This window comes from Lycium barbarum, chromosome 10, assembly GCF_019175385.1.
Source record: "Lycium barbarum isolate Lr01 chromosome 10, ASM1917538v2, whole genome shotgun sequence".
Lineage (NCBI taxonomy): Eukaryota > Viridiplantae > Streptophyta > Magnoliopsida > Solanales > Solanaceae > Lycium > Lycium barbarum.
The window spans coordinates 122225089-122245647 of NC_083346.1; the positions used below are offsets into that span (position 1 = coordinate 122225089).

Consider the following 20559-nt stretch of genomic DNA (forward strand, 5'->3'; position numbering starts at 1 on the left):
TTGTTGGTGAGCTCCATTTCCTGCTGGACCATTACCGAGTCAGGCTTGTATATATTATATTTTGATATTATGGGTATGTCGGGGGCCCTATCCCGACTCATATACTTTGATTATGCTCTTAGAGGCTTTTGCAGACAAATCCTGTGTATAGTTTAGTTATTTTTTTTGTCAGGTTGGGATGTCGGCCTTGTAGGCCCTTGTACCTACATATATATGTATGTCCTTTGGGTTGTTATTACAAAGATATGCTAGCCTAAATGGCCCCAGGCTTATTTATGTATGATATTGTATTCACAGGTTGGCCTCGTTGGCCTTGCTTGTCCTTCGGGACTAGACTATCAGAGTTACAGTCTGGTTTGCTCGGCCCTAATTAGGTGTCGGGTGCCAATCATACCTTCCCAAGGTTGGGGTGTGACACTTATGTTATCATGATATATGTGTTCATATGTTATGGGTACGTCGGGGCCTTGTCTCGACCTTTACGCTTTTGCATGCACACTTTTAGAAGCTCATAGACACAGTGGGGTATGTAGATGTTATGTCTTGCCTTGTCGGCTTTGTTTTGGTTTTGATGTTCTCCTGATAGCCTTGCCGGCTTTATGACATTCATGATGTTGTAGCGGCCTTGGTGACTCGCTTATATAACACACACACACATATATATATGTTAGATTATTGCTTATTTCTATATTTAGGACTTTTCTACATGCAGGTGTCCTTCAAGTCATGTTTGAGTCATATCATATGATAATCATGGTAACTGTTACGCCAGGTGGTATCCGGCCAATAGGTCGGTGCCCGTCTTGCTCCTTGTCTGGGTGTGACAAGGACGAATGCAATGGCCCTCTTGGCGACCGATGACTGTCCACGATAAAATGAATACAAGACTGATGACTGCTCATGAAGTAAAGTAAAATGGCCCTCTTAGCACCAGAATGTTTGTCTACGACAGGACAAATTCAAGGTAAAATTACCCTCTTGGCAATGGAATGTTTTTCCACGACAGGACGAATGTAATGACCCTCTCGACAACTGATTACTGTCCACGATAGGACGAATACAAAGTAAAATATGTCCATGATAGGATGAATGATGGTTGTCCACGATAGGAAGAATACAATGTCCCTTTCAGCATATAAATGGTTGTCCATGATAGGACGAATGCAAAGTAAATTTTGTCCATAATAGGAAGAATGGAATGGCTATCTCGGCATGCAAACGATGGTCCACGATAAGATGAATGCAAAGTAAAATGTTTCCACGATAGGACGAATGCAATGTCCCTGTTGGCGACAGGTGTTATCCTCGACTGGATGAATGTAAAGCTGAGTAAGCTGAATATGTCCCTTTCTAAGGTGGACAAACGTAATGTATCCTTTTCTGAGTTAGACGTGTCCCTCTCTAAGGTGGACAAGTCGAGTACATCCCCTTTTCAGGTGGATGAGGTGGATATGTTCCTTTCTGAGGTTGACGAGGAAGCGTGTCCCTTTCTAAGGTGGAAGAGTCCCTTTCTAAGGTAGACGAGGCGGCATGTCCCTTTCTAAGGTGGATGAGGAGGTGTGTTCCTTTCTAAGGTGGAGGAGTCCCTTTCTAAGGTAGACGAGGCGGCGTGTCCCTTTCTAAGATGGATTAGGAAGTGTGTCTCTTTCTAAGTTAGACGGGAAAATGTGTCCCTTTGGCGGGTGAGTTGTACTTTCGGCGGGCAAGGACTAGATTTTATTTATTTAAGTGGTGTCGAACCCGAGAAGGGTTGGCTACGTATCACACCGGTGTGGTGAGAATTAGAAACGCGTAGTTTGTGAAGATATGTTATAAAATGTATGATCTAAAGGAAATTATCTCTGAAAGGACTATGTAAAGAAAATCACGAATATCGATTAAATGTACAAAATACAAAATTATAGACAAACTCAGAGTGATGCCTCATTGAACCTAGTGCCAGCTGACTTTTAAATCGAAGGAATGTCTCTCAATTATTTTGGGAATCAATTGTTGTCGTGTTTTTTCCCGGAACGTCTCCAGAGACTTTGTATTATTGTGACCATCCGTTTGCAGGGACAGTCTTCCTGCAAAAACAAAAACAAAAATCCAATGGGTGAAAGTAAGAAAGTCATGAAGGATAATAAATAGAGGAGTGTGACATCATGGTCAAAGACTCCCCTGATTTATCCGTTCGGACAGAAGTTTGGCGCTTCGTGAGATCTGAGCTATGATGTTCAAGAATGTTTTATCCTGCAAAGTTCACAGAAGAAACCATCAGAATAAAAAATATAAGATCGATAGGAACTCGAATTAGTCCATATGGCCAAAGGAATGTCGATTTGTGATTGGAGATCGATGTTGCTCTCCAGTAAGTTCCAGGAACAACATTGTCCCTCCTGTAAAATGAGAAGGATCGACTTGTGTTTTGTGAAAAAGGTGTTGATGGTTCTCACGAGTCAATAATTTTTTTGTATGTATAATTTTTTTGAAAATTGTTTAAGTAAGGAAAAATAAGAAAGGGAAAAACACGTTAGTACGTAAAGATAATAAATAAAGACACAACAAATAAAGTCATTTAGCATAAATAAATGAATCGATTTGTAAAATAATCAAGTAATAGCGCATCCTAATATACACGTGACCTTTTATGCCAAAGGTGGGGCTAGGAGTTTGAAGGATGTATATGCTGTTACAAGATGTTTGGTTTGCCCCCAAACATATATATTTTGTACAAACTGTATTAAGCCGAATAGGGGATACACAATAAAGGAAAGGGATACAAATGTCATTCCTGCACATGGAAATTTTTAAAATAATACATGTGGAAGATCCTTTGCTTTCGGACTTATCGAAAATTCTGAGCATTTTTCAGATGAAGAATACCTTTCTTTCGACTCATGATACCTGCGAAACAGAGAAACGGTTAAAAACTCTCCAACCCCAAGAGCATAGGATTCGTATAACTTGGCACGTGCATCCTTCACATTTATCAAGTAGTTGGATGAATGTCTTTAGGTCGTGGACCTTTTTCGACATGAGGTGGTGTACTAATGGACTGAATACACCTCGGATATTAAGCCAACTTAAGTCAATGCACCTAAGAAAAAATGGATTCTGGTTTTTCTCTATCTTAGGTTGACTAGAGTGGGATCTGAAAAGAGACTTGTACCCGAGCGGACAACTCGAGCTGGAATAATGACAACCATTGGACAGCTCGTGAACTAGTTCATTGTCATGAAATTCCGGAAAGGATTTTATAGTAAAAGACTACTACGAAGATCGCATAACCGCTTTGTGAGTGTGTGAAAAGTGTTTGTTGCCATTTGGCGGAAATATGCCATGAAATGCAATGTCGGCACACGTATGAAATAAATAGATAAATAATTTAAAAGTTAGTGTTACATCCCGTATTTTCATGTGTTGGAAAGCGTGTGAGTTAAATGATATTAGTAATGGGCACGAGGTTATCCCCCAAGCTTATAAGTGGTTAAAGTTATGGTACGCATGTATCGTAAGGAATTGAAATTTAACCAATCGAAGAAAATAAATTTCGTCGAAGTTCAAAATTTATTTAAATGGAATACGGTCTAAGCTATAATATCCCGTATTTTTGGACTAGAAAATTTAATCGTCCAACGTGAGCAAATTTACCCGAGCCCGGAGAATTAGATCATATCCAAGGATAAAAATCAAGAGCTCGGTGTATACGAGGAATGAAGGCCCAAAATTATTTAAGGCAAAAGATGTGACAACGGTAATTGCAAATAATATTTTATGTGTGTCATTTGGTAACTACTGAAATGTTTCTTTTTGAATAATGTTAAATATCTTATAAGGGGGGCTAATATTTTCAGTTGGTTTTCTCCACTAAGTGGGGTCTACTAATTAAATAGCTATTCTTATGACTAACATGGAAAAGCACCAAAGGTTTGGTCAAAAAGGCCCATACGTGTATACATAGTAGACATACTAGCTATGACTCATTCTATCTAAATTAATAATAATTTATGTTGAAGATGGGCCTTATCTATTTTATATTACAATACTAGGACAAGAACACTTCCTCCTAGAAGCATTTCTCACGATTGAAACCATTTTGATGGAAACAAAGCCATTCATTGGAATTCTCGGCTAAGCCCCATTTGGAGAAGTCCAATAAACATATATGGTAAGAGACCACTAATTGTTGTCTAGTACGGGAGTTTTAGAGTTCAGCAAACACAAGTCATCAATTGGAGGAGCCTCACATATATAGCACTACATGTTCATTACAAGATTCATTTATTTCAAGTTAAGCAAAGAAGAAAAATTTCTTTTGGAAAAACAAATATAAGGCTCTCGGCCAAGGTGGGTTCTAGTCGAGCAATGGAGGAGTGATGGGGAGAAATTATGCCTCAAAGTGTTGAATTTATTCAAGTGATTAGCAAGGTTAAGGAGCCAAGTTGATTAAGGTAAGATTTGATCTCTTTTTTATACACATTTAGGAGGATGCTAAACTCGTTTAATTTGAGAAAGGTGTGTTGAATATGAAAGATTGTAAATGTTGTTGTTGAAATTTAAAGTTAGCCGTGTGAAAGGCTTATATGAAGTAATGTTCAATCTTATTTTGCATATATTGTGGATGGTTTGAACGTGTGGTAATGTGTGGAAATGAATAAAAATCATGGAAATTTTGTATGTTGGTATTGAAGCCGTGTAGGGGCTGGTTTAGGGGAAATTGGTGGATTGATTTATTTGATGGTTGGTTGATTGTTGTTATGGACGTGTGGTGAGGATGAAGTTTAATGATTCAAGTTGAAATTTAAATTGTTTGTGGGCTGTTGTAGGAGCTAATATGATGCTAATATAGTTATTATAATTGTATAAATGATGTTTTTAGACGTGTGGATTATTAGTGTGATTCATGAAATTGAAAGAAAGAATGTGTTGTTGTGATTCTTGTAAAACTTGGTAGATGTATGTTGAACACAAGGAATTGGAAGTATAATGGTGTCCATATATTGTTATTGGTATTTTTGTGTCTACAGGAGAACAATTGAAAATTTGGGATAGGTGAACATATAGGGGAAGTGCTGCCGAATCTTCGCTAGAATTTTTGATAATAGAAAACTTAAGCGAGAATATATATATATATAGACTGAAATGTAGGTCCTATAAAAGAGTGAACTATGGACTTGCGAATTAGAAAATGTAGTTACTAACGATAACGTCACTTTTACATAAATAGGCAAAAAGAGCGACGAGGCGAAAAGGATTCACGAATAGTCGCCAACAGGTATGTAAAGTAACCTCCTTTCTTTTGGCATGTCTTAGTTTTACATAGGCTAGATTAAAGCCTTAAGGAAATTCCTATGATTCGAAATCCGAGCATGATATGATCCATATGTATTCTTGGGCACTCTTATGCATGATTTGATAAAAGTATGAACCTTCACGTCTTTGGAATAATCGCTTTCTGAACTTTGTATAGAAAGGTTTCACTTTAAGGATTTTTCGTAATTCTTGAATGCCATTTCTTGCACATAAATGCTCGGATTACCTCAATACTTTTGTAGGAGCCTATATGGCATGTGATATGTATGTTTTCTATAGGCGAGCCCGACTAGGGTAAATAACCATCCGTGGGCCCCGCGACTTTCCTTTATGAAATTCGGAAACTTTTGAAAGAATTTGTTAAGACTATTATTTCGATTTCCAAATATGATCATTTTACTTATGTTTGAGTTATGATAATGATTTTATGCATATGACTACTCACGACTCTATTCGTGCATTCTGTTATTCGTTTCGCCGAGTCCCGGGCCGGTTCTGTTATCGTGCGCGCTTTGATATACTCCGGAGTTATGCTGTGTTTATGGTTCACCGAGCTACTCGCAAAAGAGGGTCGGGTTCCACCTATATTTGGTGTTATGTTGTGTATGGTGTTATGTTGTGATGTGATATGTGACGGGGATACGGAGATTTGAAACTTTCTGGTGTTATGCTGTGTTATGGCGCCATCGACGGGTGGGCGACCATATTCTTCTGTACCCTATGCATTACTTACATATTTTTGAAAGTAAGCAAATTTTGATATGTTGGATTTGCACTTATGTTTGATACTTCCATTTCGTTTATGTCTCAGATTTGCTTTCTGTATATTCTGCTTTGCATACTCAGTACATATTTCGTACTGACCCCCTTTCTTCGGGGGGCTGCGTTTCATGCCCGCAGGTATAGACGCACAGTTTGGTGATCCACCAGTTTAGGATACCCTCTTCTGCTGTTTGGAGTGCTCCTCTTATTCCGGAGCCTACATTTTGGTATATATTCGGTCTTTGCATATGTATATATTTGTTCAGGGGTACGGCGGGGCCCTGTCCCGCCATATGATACGGTTGGTCTGTTTAGAGGTCTGTAGACGTACATGTGGGTTGTGCCTACTTCTGTTCAGATGTGTTTGTATGATCCTACTCGTTATGGCAGCCTTGTCGGCGTGCATTTTGTATATGTTTTGGGGCCGTTGTGCCATTTGATAGCCTTGTCGGCTTTTGATACATTTGATAGTCTTGCCGGCTTTTTGATATATATATATATATATGTCCGCATATGGTTGCGTTGAAATGTGTTCGATACAGTTTGATATAGTTTAAGACGACATATAGTATTGTGGCCGTATATGCTATCTGTATGTGATTCGATTTGGATAAGTGTGTTACGATTTGATATGTTTGTCTGTCTGGGTGTCCAAGTAGGGCACCAGTCGCGGCCCACGGGGCTGGGTCGTGACAGTTAGCCACAAAAATGTCACGAAAACCCTTTTGGTTAGAACTTTGGATAAATCCCCAGCGGAGTCGCCATCTGTTACGATTCGTTTTTGACCTTGCGGTAAGAACGTCCATAACTTGGCTATTTGTGTGAAAACAGAGTCGCCACCTAATTTTTACGGAATTAGTAAACCATTTTAAAAAGATATCACGAAACCTTATTTTTTGAAAACCAGAGAAAGGATAAGGGTTTTGATGATTCCTCGGGGAAGGTATTAAGCACCCTAAGAAATCCGTAAATACGGTTACCGACGGATTTAAACATTTTTGTGGCTAAAATAACAACTTATGTGCAAGAATAAAAGAATAATTTTAAAAAAATTATTTATGTAGTAACAAAATACAGATATTGACATATGTATATGAAAGTATATGTAATTAAATGTTAGTATAAAATGATAAGTAAATAATGCTACATAGAATAGTGTCAAGTGTAAAATAAAGAAAAGAGATGATGTTAGTATGAATAACGTTAGTATAAAAATAATGCTAGTGTATGATAAAAGTAATGTTACTATAATTAGTAAAATAATGTTCATATAATTAGCAAGATAATGTTAGTATAAATAAAAGTAATGATAGTAATAAATAAGAATATGTTAACGCAAATAGTAAAGTTGCTTTAGCATATTTGGCCTATCATGTTAGCATTGATAACATAAGTAAAATGACATTATAAATATTTAATAAATATAAAATAAAGGATTAATAGAGTGTATATAAAATGTATATTGGTGTATATAGAGTAAAGAATGTATAAAAAAGAGTGTAAAAATGTATATCAATAAGTATTTGATAAAATAATCTTTAAGAAAGGGGATGAAGTTAATTTGACTTGTAAAAAATACCATTTTGTTTTATTTGAAAAGTAATTAAAGAATGGAGAAAACATTATAACAAATGACCAAATGAATTGTAGCAAAAAGTTGATAGAATAGTCATGTATAGAAAATGAGATAAAATGTGGTGAGTTTAAAAGAACAAAAATGAATAGCTACTTCCAATTGAAAGATGGCCTAATGTTTTGCCTAGCATTAAAGATGTAAATTTAACCAGGTGTGTATTTAGTTAATCTAGTAATAAAAATATGTTTACGGCTTAAGTTTTGCCAAAACGAGTAGTGAACTTGAAGTAAACACAAGTAATACTCTCCTGTCCGATATTCCAAAAATAAAGTGTTCACTATAATATGAGTTTATGTTTTATACAATTTTAAAAGATACATAAAGTAAATACAAACAGTGGTTCAATGAAGATCTTCGGATTCTTTTTGGGCGTTGTCTTCGGAGTGTATTTCCGGATACCTACATAAACACTATGTAAAAATGTTAATAAAAAGTATAAATAAATAAAATGCAAACCTTTGACAGAGAACAACTATAAAACATGTAATTTTTTTTTGGGACCACATCCTTGATAAAATTAATATATCTCTGTCTTTTAAAAATGAAGGCCTCAAAAATTGAAGGTTATTTTTTTCATAGGCCAAAAGTGTAGCATTTTTTCAATATTAATAAACCAACAAAAACAAAAACGTGTCAAAAACAGTCAAAAAAAATTCCATAATAATAACAGTGGCGAACAAAGTAGCAACAATGAGCAAACAATACGGTACAAGTCACTGGAAAAACACAAAAAATTAGTAGCCAAAAATGGTGATAGAAGTGGGTTATATAAGCGAAAATAATATTTTAACACAATGGAGCATTAAGAACATAGATTCTCAGACCAGCATCTATTTCTCCCCTCGATCTTTTCTTTTTGTGTTTTTTTTTAAAGTAAATATATGTCTGTGCAAAGTATTTAACAATTAAAAAAATTTAGAGCAAACAATGAGTGAATAAAAATGTCAAATATATAGTAAAGGAAATCTTAAAAAAAAAAAAGAGTGGAGAACCCAATTTTAAAAAATTCCGTTCATAGCGTGCGTGAGTGTAGAGAAAGAGATAATAGAAAAATTTTACTAAAGAAAAAGAAAGAAAAGATGGGAGCTTTTTTAGGGAGAAGAACATCATTGAGGGCCCGTTTAGCTTAACTTAAAAAAATACAGTTTATAAGCTAAAAAAATAAATTGAATGAATTTATTTTAAGCATAAAATGACTTATAAACTGGCCAATCAAATACTTAAAAAAGTTAAAAATAGTTTATAAGTTGTTTTCAGCAACTTATAAGCTAATTCAAATGTGCTCCGAGTGTAGAGAAAGAGATGACAGAAAAATTTTAGAAAGAAAAGATGGGAGCTTCTTTAGGGAGGTGAATTTTTTTGTTTTCATTCTCAGGGGAAGAGGGGCGGCTGAGTGGATAGTCAAATGATGGGGGAGAGGTGAGAATAATAGGGAAGAAAAAAGTTGAAACGAAAGAGAGAGAATTGAAAAGGTGAGAGAGTTAAAAAGGGCAAAAATAAGTTTAAAAAGGAGAGAAGCAAGAGGAAAAAATCAAATCAGGTGGAGCCTAGATCAAGAAAAAATGAGGAGAGAGTTAAAGATGGGGTAGGTGGAATAATCGATGGGTAGATAAATTTAATTTTACACTGAGTAGCCTAATAATTAATAGAAAGTAAATTTTGAGATGCTTTTGAATTATTTGTATTGGCAATAAACTCTTTCGGCTTTTCTGAACTGATATATATATTACTACTACTAATAAGCGGGAATACAATAAACTCTTCGGGTAAATGTGAAATTATCGAAACCCATATGATCTCACTTTATTCCATTCTTGGTGACACGTGGAAAAATCCAAATCCAACATTCCCTGCTACCCTTTTTCTGAGCGGTTGGTCCATACTTGTGCGCCTTATTACCTGAAGTGTAGCTTTTGTAAATCAGGCCAAGTTTGAGTCATTTTTTATGCCCAAAAAGGTTTTGAATGTGCTGATGCATTGTGACGGTGACATGTGACTAATTTGGTGAAAACATTGTGGAGCACAGTATTAATTTATTGGCCAAATCTATCTATGATTAGCAATAACAAGTGTAGAGATTTTGACCAAATATTTGATCCGTTAATACACTATTTATGACAAAAAATATCATATAAATATATATATATATTCATCATTAAAAGATTTTCCTTCATTATATAAATGTGATTAAGCTTAGAATTTGACAATTAAAAATGAAAAAATAGATTTTATTCATCATTTTTGCCTATAACAGCGAAATATTATTTAAATGTCAATATTGTTATAGGTATATAACAACAATTCTCTATAACAGCCAAAAAAATTCAGACCCAACAATGCTGTTATAGAGAGATTTGACTGTATAATATATATATCGGCTAACCATTTTTTTATTTTGATTAGAAGAAGCGGCTGATATTAATTATGCATATGTTAAAATAATGGAATTTATATTCTATACAAAACTTTTAGGAAGTACTTCTAATTAGAAATGATAGGTCGGTTTTTTCAATAATTAACACAATATCAATTATTTGACACTTTTCGTTTTTTGAGAGTCAAACGAGTTGGTCTTTGACCGTAATTTTTCCATATATCTTTTAAATATTTTAAATTATTAATTATAGTGACTTATAGTACAGGACAAAGGGAGTATGAAACCAAGTCTGTTTGTAAAACACAAGAGGTAGACATAATGAAGGGTTGAGCTACTATAACATATTGTTTTTAGTCTGATTCAATATGAAAAACAATTTCAAAAGAAAATTAGAAAAGGAAAATGGTTGCCTTTGATTATTAGAAAAAGGACTTACATTCGTGCCTTTAATTTCGCAAAAACAATAAAAAGTTGGAGATAAACCGTTGAAATAAATAATCATTGCACTAAGAAAATACAAAGTTAGGGATAAATTATGCATCGCATATTTAATACGAAGAGACAAAAAGAAATACGAATTTCGAACAAATAAATTATTATATATGATTATATCGCAAAAAAGAATTCTTCTTTACGAAAATATACTTAATCAACACAATCAATGAAATTCAGTTTGGAGTAAGAAGTTAGTTACCATTTTATCCTAGAAATATATTTTTGATCAGAGCAGGTTGAGGGGGGGAGGGGGGTGGGTGGATAGAGGTAAACGTGAATTTAATATTTAATTTATAAATTTCATAAATAATTATAATTTTCTTCATGTTGGGCCCGGGCAAAGCCCAGGCTACCCCACTAGTATATACATATAATAGAAATGAATCAAATAAAGTATTAATCATCATATATTATTAAAAGTGGAAAGTTCTTTAGTGAAAAATTAGATTACTAAAATGACCATCAAATGTTGAACGACCATTTACCCTTTATTTAAATACTACTCCTGTAATCTTTTTGTACTAAAAGAGTAAATTTACTTACCTTTCAATAAATAAAAAGTAGATGGTGAATAACAAAACGGTATAATTAATTTGGTACATTAGTATGTAGTCATTAGGAATTGGAATATACACGTTACGTCAATTATTGATATTGAAGACCTCATTGGTGATGCACACTCATACTAATGTATTCTGCCAAAAATGACCAAAAGTCACATTAATTACCCCTCAAACAAAAACTAAAACTTCACGTACACATAAACAAAAACCCTCCAAATTCTTGGCAGCATTGGTATCATATGCAATAAGGTCTTTTAGCCACACTATTTTGGCCATAATGATTCAAATGAGATAAATTCATATGATTATTTAGGATAAATTTAATAATTTATGCTTACTTAATGTCATTTCTATCTTTTTTTTTCAAAGTTTATCTTAATTTAAAATTGTACAATAGAGATTATGGTGATTTCTATCTTTCTTTCTCAAAGTTTATCTTAATTTTACATAAGTGTGGCCAAATTTAGGTCAAATTCGTGTGGTCATTTAGCAACTCTCTATGATATGAATGACTACCTTATTTAATGTTATCAAATTTAATGGTAATAATACCTATACTGAATGATAGGAAAGAAGAGCTTCTGTCATTTTACAGTCTCTCCAAAATCGTGCTAAACCAAACACATTTCCGGATGATTATATTTATAGGTAATTTAAAAATTAATAGTGGGTATGCGATTTATTGAAATCTATTAAATGCTAAATAACTCCTACAGAAAATAATTAGTGTGAAATAACTTACAGCAAGTTATGGCTTTGTACACGTTGCCAAACTTTTTGTTTTCCTTCATTTATCAATTAGCACTAATGATGAGTTTTTATTAAATTTTGATCAATAAGTATCTTCTATAAATGGCACCAAGAATGTGTGGCAGAGCCACATAGTGCCGAGGGTGTTCATCCGAACCCTCTCGGCAGAAAAAAATATTATTTTTACAAGGTTAAAATTATTTTTTATGTATATCTAGTAGATGTTGAACCACATTAGGTTTCTTCGTATGTTTACTTTTTTATATTTTAAACCCCTTCGGCGGAAATCCTGGCGGAATAACCCGGCTCATCTTTACCTTCGGCTTCTACTTTCATTTTGGTGTTCATTCTTTTCACAAACCAGTAAGTAGTACGGTGAAGCTTTTACATACTGTGTAAATTTTATGACATCACATTTTCCTGTTTGTTATGCAAAAGGAAAATCTGCTTTGCGTCTTCAAGTTGTAGCAGTGATACAAAACAGACACGAGATTGTGCTTCAAGTTCGGAGTTGAATGAATCAAATCCTTTCTGTTCTGTTTAGGAAAATTGCAGAAAATATGCATGGGGACTTACATGTGCCTTCTTGGCTTAAAATACTAAATTCTGCTTAGGTTTTTATCATTGAAGATGAGAAAAAGAATATACTTTCATTAGAATGTAGAAATGTGAACAGTATTCGAGCCACGAACCTCTCTCCATTTAGTCTATGCCAGTGGCGCAAGAGTTTGTATTTGTCTTTAAGTTAAAGTATTACGCCGGTAAAGTCGAATCAATGTAACGTTTATGAGATTTTCTAACTTCAAATAACTAGGTAATTACTTTATGTATGTTTTGATGTCTATTTTAATAACTCAAAAAGGTTCTTAAATATGTGTACCATTAAAATTTTATCTTTAACAATACAAAATACATGCTAAGTATTTTGCGATAAACGTGCAACTCACGTTAGTACTAAATAATGGAGGGATGATTCAGCATAACTTTGTCTAAATTCCAAATCTGATTCAGCATAGCTTTGTCTAAATACCAAATTGGAAACACTAGTCAAATTTGGTGTGAACTGCCTTTTTGAAGGTGAAGCTCTCCGTTTGATAAATGTCTCTGAGAGGAAATTTGGTTGCTCCCTCCGGCCCAATTTATATGACACTTTCTTTTTTAATCAATCTAAAAAAGATGACATATTTTTTTTGTTTGATAATAATTTAATTTTAAACTTTACTTTTTATGCTTAATGAGATATTTATAATCACACAAATATCTTTCACTTATTTTAGACCACAATATTCAAAGTTTTTCTTTTATTTCTTAAACTCAATGCCCAGTCAAACTACATCACATAAATTGGGACGGAGGGAGTATTTTGGACCAACTGAGAAATTGTGGCAACTGGCAAGCATGTCAAGTTTTGTACAATTAGCAATATGGTAAGATTTAATCGTAAAAAACACACATGAATTATCACTTTTCACAATTTTCACACCCCACTATTAGCATCTATGTATTAAAACATACCTCAAAACTGATTAACCCAACCGTCAGTTGTTCCCTTTTCATAACTAAATACTCAACTAGGTGTGTTTTTAATACATAAATGATGATAGTTCCGGTAGGCAAAGGTAACAACTTATAAATGTATTTTTGACCAATATCTCATATGAGGGCATGACCCTAGATAGGAAAGTGTGGAGGTCGAGAATTAGAGTAAGGGATTAGTGGGTAGCTGAGTATTCTCTTTATTAGTAGTATTAGTTAGTAATTGCATAGATTTTTTTCTTCAAGGTGTACTAGTATCTGTTTCTTCTTTTGCTTTTATCTTGCAACTTTATTGTCATATTTTTCTTGATATCATGCTTTTTTTTCTTCTTTTGCTTTTGTCATGCTACTTTATTGTCATATTTTTCTAATCTTTTTTCTTTCGAGCCGAGGGTATATCGGAAAGAAGCTCCCTACCTACAAAGATAAGGCGAAGGTCTGCCTACATTTACTCCCCAGACCCCACTGCTGGGAATGCAGGTGTGTTGTTGTCATTGTTGTATCTCATATGGAAATGCTGCAGCACCTTCTATGACTGACCTTAGTTAGTTCAAGGAAACTTCCAGTTTTCTAAAAGTAGTTATCTTTTTCACTTTTCAAATTTGTTGATGTTTCTTCCAGTTTGTAAAGTTTTCATCTTTCCACCAAGAAAATTATAACCTATAATTTTCCCATTAGTCAAGAAGGATCAAATCTCTTCAGTTCTATGTAAAATTCTAAAGTTTGTACTTTACTTTCTCTGCCAAAGGAAATTGTAAACCAAGAACCAACCATTCTTTATGGATCTTTTTCAAGAATCTGCAACTTTCCCTTCCATCACCATGGATGTGGAAGTCCTAGTAGATATGCTTCGAGTGAAATTGTACTCTGTTTCTAACATTGCAAGGGCTTCGAATATGCATTCCCAACTCAGAAAACTAGAGCACTTTATTCGACTTTCTGAAGGTAAATGTCATTTTGATAATCTGGAAGCCAAGAGGATAAAGCTCGAGCTAAAGCTCGTTTTATATGATGCTGAACATGTCATTGACGAGTATGAAATTTGGTCTTTGCAAAACCGGTTGCTTCCCAGTTCGACATCATCAAAGGTCTGTGGTTTTTTCTCTTACATTGCCTATCGAATCCGATTGTGGCTTGAAATTCGAAAGCTCGTTAATAAATTGGATAAGATAGGCAAGTACAAAATTTATATCAGGTTGCATTCTGGGGGTTTTAGTCTTTTTAGAGCAAGAGGGCTCACGCATACACGTGCATTTCTACATTTCTCTGGTGTTGTGGGGAGGGACATCGATAGAGATACTGTTGTTGAAATGCTTTTAAAATCAGGTGTTGTGGGGAGGGACATCGATAGAGATATTGTTGTTGAAATGCTTTTAAAATCAGGAAATGAAGCAAACCTTTTTGTATTTCCGGTTGTTGGAGTTGGAGGCATTGGAAAGACTACTCTTGCAAAGTTGGTGTATAATGATCCAAGGATAGTTAGTCATTTTCAATTGCGTTTGTGGGTTCATGTGTCTCGTGTGTTTAAAGTAGAGAAATTGTTGGAACACATTGTGAATTCAGTTAGAGAAGATATATGTGAGAATCTTGATGTGAATGAACTGCAGAATCTAGTTCAGGAGACTGTGTGTGAAAAGAATTATTTGATTGTTTTAGATGATGTGTGGAATGAGGACCCAGTGAAGTGGGATGAATTGAAGAAGTTGTTGATGGTGGGTGCTTGTGGAACCAAGATTCTTGTAACTACTAGGTTAGAGGAAGTAGCTTCGATGATGGGGACAGTTCCTGCATACTGTTTGAAGGGTTTATTAAGTGAAGATTGTCTGACTTTGTTCCTGAGAAACGCCTTTGAACAAGGTCAAGAAGTGCTATATCCAAATCTTGTTGGGATTGCATCAGATATAGTGCAGAAGTGTGAGGGAAATCCCTTGCTCTTAATGATTGAAGGATCTTCATTGTGCATGGAAACTCAGGAGTGGAAGTGGAATAGGATTAAAAATCATGCTATGTGGAACTCAAATCAGAATGACAAAATTTCACCTGCACTAAGAGTCGGCTATGAACAATTGCCATCTAATCTCAAAGTCTGTCTTGCTTACTGCTCAATATTTCCCAAGGGCTGTGTGATTGAAATAGATAAATTAATACAGTTGTGGGTAGCAGAGGGTCTCATTAGTCAGTCTTCTAATGAATCCGAAGATCTTGAGGACATTGGACTTCGATATTTCCAAAAGTTATTGTCGAGATCCTTTTTTCAAGATGTTGAAGAATATCGTTCCATTTTTACCTCACTCTGTAGATTGCATGACTGTACATGATCTTGCACTGTCAGCAGCAGGGTTTGAATTTTGTACGGTAACTTCTCATATACAAAACATTTCTGATGAGGTCAGACATGTGGCATTTTCTGACTATGGTTTGTCAGGCAAGGAACTTCCAGCATCCCTTCTCAATAACCAGGCATTAAGGACCATATCCTTCTCCGTCGATGGCACAGGGCCAATGAGTACATTGTATGTTGAGAATTGCATAGCAAGATTCATGCAACTCAAGGTTCTAGATATCAGTGATTCATGTTTTGATGAGCTGCCTAGCTCTGTTGGCGAATTGAAGTACTTAAGATATCTTGACATAAGTGCCAACGGTAGCATTAAAGAATTACCCCATTCAATTAACAAGCTGCTGAGCTTACAGACACTTCGAGTTTCTCATTGTGCACAACTTGAAGGGCTACCTAAAGATATTGGAAATTTGATCAGCCTAAAACACTTGTATATAACCACCAAGCAAGCCTGTTTTCCTGATAAAGCAATTGGCTGCTTATCATCTCTTCGTTCTTTGTTTATTTACAGCTGCAACAATCTCGTATCTTTGTCTGAAGGTCTGCAACATCTGACTAGCCTTCGCACATTGGCAATCATCGGCTGCCCAAGACTGACCTTTTTCCCAAGTGCTATGAAACACCTTACTGCTCTGGAGAATCTGTTGATTGTTGACTGTGAAGAACTTACATTGTTGGAGTGGCAAGATATTGAAGGGCTTAGGATGCTCCGGTCACTGGTTATCGGAGGCTTACGCGAAATGGAGTCAAAAGATGTTCAATGTCTTGGGAGCCTTCAGATGTTGGTGCTCACTGGTTTACCACAGTTAGTTACTCTGCCTCGATGGCTTGAAGGTGCTAGTTCTACTCTACAGTATCTGAGGGTAGAAAGGTGCCCGAATTTTGCAGCATTGCCAAAGTGGCTGGAAAATCTCACCTCACTTGAAAAACTTGAAATATCCAAGTGCAGTACATTATTTTCATTGCTTGCCTCACTAACCTGAAGGTACTTAGGACCGACAACTGACTGAACTTGAGTTCAGAATGCCAAGGAAGGACCTCTCATATTTCTCAGGCTCAAATAAATGGAAATTGGCTCAATGACCCAACAATCCTTTGTTGGTTATCATGTTTCATTTTTATGTATTTTCCAGTTTCTTCAGTTTTTGTTTTCTTCCTATCTGCTTGTTCTTATCTTGGCTGTTAAGTGGGCACTCTAATTGCTTTGTTTTATGGGAAAATAAGCTACATTTCTTGGATTATCATGTGCTGATTAGTGTTATGCCTTAAATGGTGGTTTTTTGTGCCTATTATCAAAGATAATCGTGTAAACATTGCACCATCACAGCCAGAAGTACTTTGGAGCTATGTTGCTCAGACTCTTCAAAATGCTTCCGCACCCGTGTTGGATCCTCCATAAATGCACTACATTTGATGGATCCGACACACACCTAACAGCATTTTTAAAGAGTCCAAGCAACATGGCTTTGGAGAAACTGGAGGTAAAATGTGTCAAGACATGATGAATATTAGTAGTACTAGTTCATTTTGGATGTAATGTTAAAGGTGATTCACTCTTAAAGAGAACATTGTATAGATTTCTCATTTCTAAGCGAGCTTTTATGTAAAATATGTAACGTATGCAGCCAACTACAGGGCTGCTTGCTTTCTGTATTACTTACTTTTTGTTTAACAATCCAGCATCTGAAGTCCACTAGGCTCAACTAATACAAGTTCGTGCCGAGTAGACCTACTAAGGTGGTACGGCACTCCCTACTGCATATTATATTTGCTACTTCTTTTCTCAGCTATGCGGATCACAACTTTACTTGATTCTTAGGTACAAAATAAAGAAGAAAGGACATGGATAAAGATCAGGTATTGTCCAAAGCAAACACCTGTTGAATAACCAGAATGGGGTTGCAAATGATTGGAGTCTTAAACTTTTTAAATTCATGGACAAATTTCCATCATATAGAACATAAGTGACATCTTAATTTTTTATTGAGCACTTTGTGACTTCTAGAAGGAAACAAGAAAGGGATTTTACTACTTTTATTGGGTATATCATTCTTGTTCAGACTGAAAAACTTAAAAGAGACATAAAACAATCATAGATATCACTACCCTTTTTCACACGTGTTCACCTGCTTGAAAAGAGAAAAAAGTGTTCCTATTAAAACTTGTCTTGAAATTGACCGTGACCTTCTCTGAGTACGGTCAATTCCTTCTGCTTATTTTCGGACATGAACGAGACTGACATCATCGATGACAGGTCCGCACATGTGACCAAAGTCATATATTTTTGTGTGATAGAATGGATTATAGAAAGCTATTGTTGTCCTAGTTTTATCTGCTTGGAACTCGAGGATTGCAGTCTTGAACCACCCCTTTCCTTGTGATACAAAGGAAACTTCTGTACTCGCCTTGCCAGCGAATGCTTGAACTGTCATTGATCCGTGGCAGTCATTGTTTGCATCGCCAATTGTGAAAGTCAGGTTGTAGAATTGTTTGGGGACTGTCCTTACGATCTGTGCAATGCCTGTTTCCCTTCCTCCTATTAATTCAACTGCTGCATTTCCTGAAGGCACTAAGAAATGCTTCGAGTCGATGTATTTTGCTGGTTTCATGAACTGAACCATCCATCCAGGGATTGGTGAGTACTTGTCTTGTTTCAAAGGCAGGACGAGCACCCCTGTCGAGAAGTTCTTGAATACATGAGGACCAACTTCAAATCCACCATTTTTCACCAAGTTACCTGCAAATGTCCAAGAACAAGGTATTGCATCAGGATCTGATTTAAGGTTATTAAATATATACCACTCTACTTAGCTGTTATGTTGCTCAAACTCTCCAGAAATGCTGTCACAACCCTGTCGGTTCCTCCAAAAAGGTACTACTTTTGGAGGATCCGACATACACACGATGGCATATTTGAATAGTCCGAGCAAAATTTAGCCTACTTGACTAACCGGGACTGATTTCGAAGAGTGGTCTCAGAAAAGGCCATATGGTACAAATAATCTATTGAGAATATAATTAATAAATAAAAATATGCTCTCTTTAATAACTTAAGCTTTTAGATGAGAAGATCATACACTTCAACATGGTATCAGAGTCAGGCCCATCCCAATCATTATTTACCTATTTTGGGCCTCCATCTTATATTGTACACGTCCCTGATGTCCAGTCCTAGGTGTGCGGGGGAGGGGAGGAGGGAGGGTGGAGGGATGTCGAGTCCCACATCTGCTCACTCAGGGATGGAAGGTCTCTTTATATGGTCTAGGCAATTTTCCCCTCATGAGCTAGCTTTTGGGTTGAGTAAGAGAGAACTTGACTTCACATAATCCAACGTACTGTAGGATTGAATCTTACCTTTAGTGTATGTTGCCATAGGCATTTCCTTGATTGCAACATGGTCTATAAGTGGTCCACATGTTGGATCTTCTTGTATACCAGGGTTGTGAAATATGATCTCAATAAAATCTGATGTAGATTCGAAAGCCCACGCGTAAGTGTCACCGCCATCGGCACTGTACAGTGTCTGAATGGGAAGATCACTTGACATGCCTCCAGCCGACACCTTAAGGACCTCATCTTGAGCACAAGTCCTGGTGGCTCCAAATGTGAGGGAATATATCGTGTTTGGCTTCACATGCACATGCTGAGAGACGGAAGCCTCATTCCCTAACCGAACCGCGTGGGCCCCACGAGGGATCGGGAAGTAGAAGCCACCTGGCTGGGGCCCACCGGATACCCACTCCACTATACCACTGATTTCCCATTCGGGCAAGGAGTATTTGCCAACGATCACTGTTTTGTTTAGATCTGATGGCCTTGGCCCTTCCTCGAAGTCTCCATTTTCCAGTAGATCTGTGGAGTATTTGAAAGAGATCAATATTACCTCACAGCTTACACTATATCGGAGATAACATTTGCCCAGATCTAAGTAGTTAGTTATATAAGGAAATAAAATAGCTCAAGAATCCTTTTTTGTTTTGCTGTGACTTAAAGACCTGCATAATTGTTAAAACCATGCATACAAATACAAAAAACGCTCAAGGGCAATCTTATTGGACTGAGGTGTAAAAGTTGGCTACAAACCTCAACGTAGTTGATTCGCTACTCCAGGTTCTTAGTGTAGTCGACAGACCAATAACATTTTCCTTATACAATATAAAAACCTTTTCTAAGCACTACTAATCTCAAAGAAGAATTCACATAAAAGTAGATCTTACCATCAAGATGTGGAATAGTTGCAGAAGCAAAGCTGATGTACAAAGAGAAAATGAGTAAGAAAGATAGAGAGAAGAGGGAAGCCATTTTAGTGCAAGAACTTGGTGAAAAGAATAAGAAAGTCTCGACTAGATTGAAGAGAAAAAGCCAGGAATCTGCCCTATTTAAAGAGTAATGTAAGTAGAAGAGTATAAAATTCAGTAAAGATAAGATTAAAAAAGGAGGAGATATTTATAGCCATTGCATGGTACCACTAAATATGCCATGAAATGTGTCAGGTTGTCTCATTTTACTCTTTGTTTGAGTGAAAACCTGTCATTCTTTTATTATTAAACATAGTTCAAGTTTTCTGCACAGGTAGTTTAGTAATCTTTCACGCTATCAGATTGAGTTGAACTAGACCAACAGATTTTCATATCAAGTTTGAAACAGAATTGACCTACTATATTAAGTTACATTGCACCGACAGTGCATCCTATTCTGTTAGTACAAATTCTTAAACAAGTCCAATACAAACCACGAACATGGCTTACCTAAAGTATTAATTGGTTGCCGTAATTTGCTCTGTATCACTTGGAATAGTTGAAAT

The 20559-nt window shown here is 35.9% G+C and overlaps 2 protein-coding genes and 1 long non-coding RNA gene across 3 annotated transcripts; 2 read left to right on the forward strand and 1 right to left on the reverse strand.

The window, feature by feature from the left end:
* Window positions 1-3391: 3391 nt before the first annotated feature.
* Window positions 3392-6511, forward strand: LOC132614299 (uncharacterized). The gene is made up of 3 exons (XR_009572245.1): window positions 3392-4433; window positions 5210-5257; window positions 6196-6511. It is a non-coding gene; the product is annotated as an uncharacterized LOC132614299 (long non-coding RNA).
* Window positions 6512-14193: 7682 nt separating this feature from the next.
* Window positions 14194-17154, forward strand: LOC132613432 (disease resistance protein RGA2-like). Its single transcript, XM_060327454.1, has 3 exons — window positions 14194-15580; window positions 15714-16703; window positions 17012-17154. Exons 1-3 carry the CDS (start codon window positions 14194-14196, stop codon window positions 17152-17154), a joined length of 2520 nt encoding a protein of 839 aa, XP_060183437.1.
* A 555-nt stretch (window positions 17155-17709) lies between these two features.
* On the reverse strand, window positions 17710-20256 carry LOC132615933 (protein DUF642 L-GALACTONO-1,4-LACTONE-RESPONSIVE GENE 2-like). The gene is made up of 3 exons (XM_060330539.1): window positions 19973-20256; window positions 19110-19607; window positions 17710-18492 (listed from the first exon to the last, which is right to left on the reverse strand). The coding sequence occupies exons 1-3, from the start codon at window positions 20055-20057 to the stop codon at window positions 17969-17971; spliced, it is 1107 nt and encodes a 368-aa protein (XP_060186522.1). The 5' UTR covers window positions 20058-20256; the 3' UTR covers window positions 17710-17968.
* Between the last annotated feature and the right edge of the window lie 303 nt (window positions 20257-20559).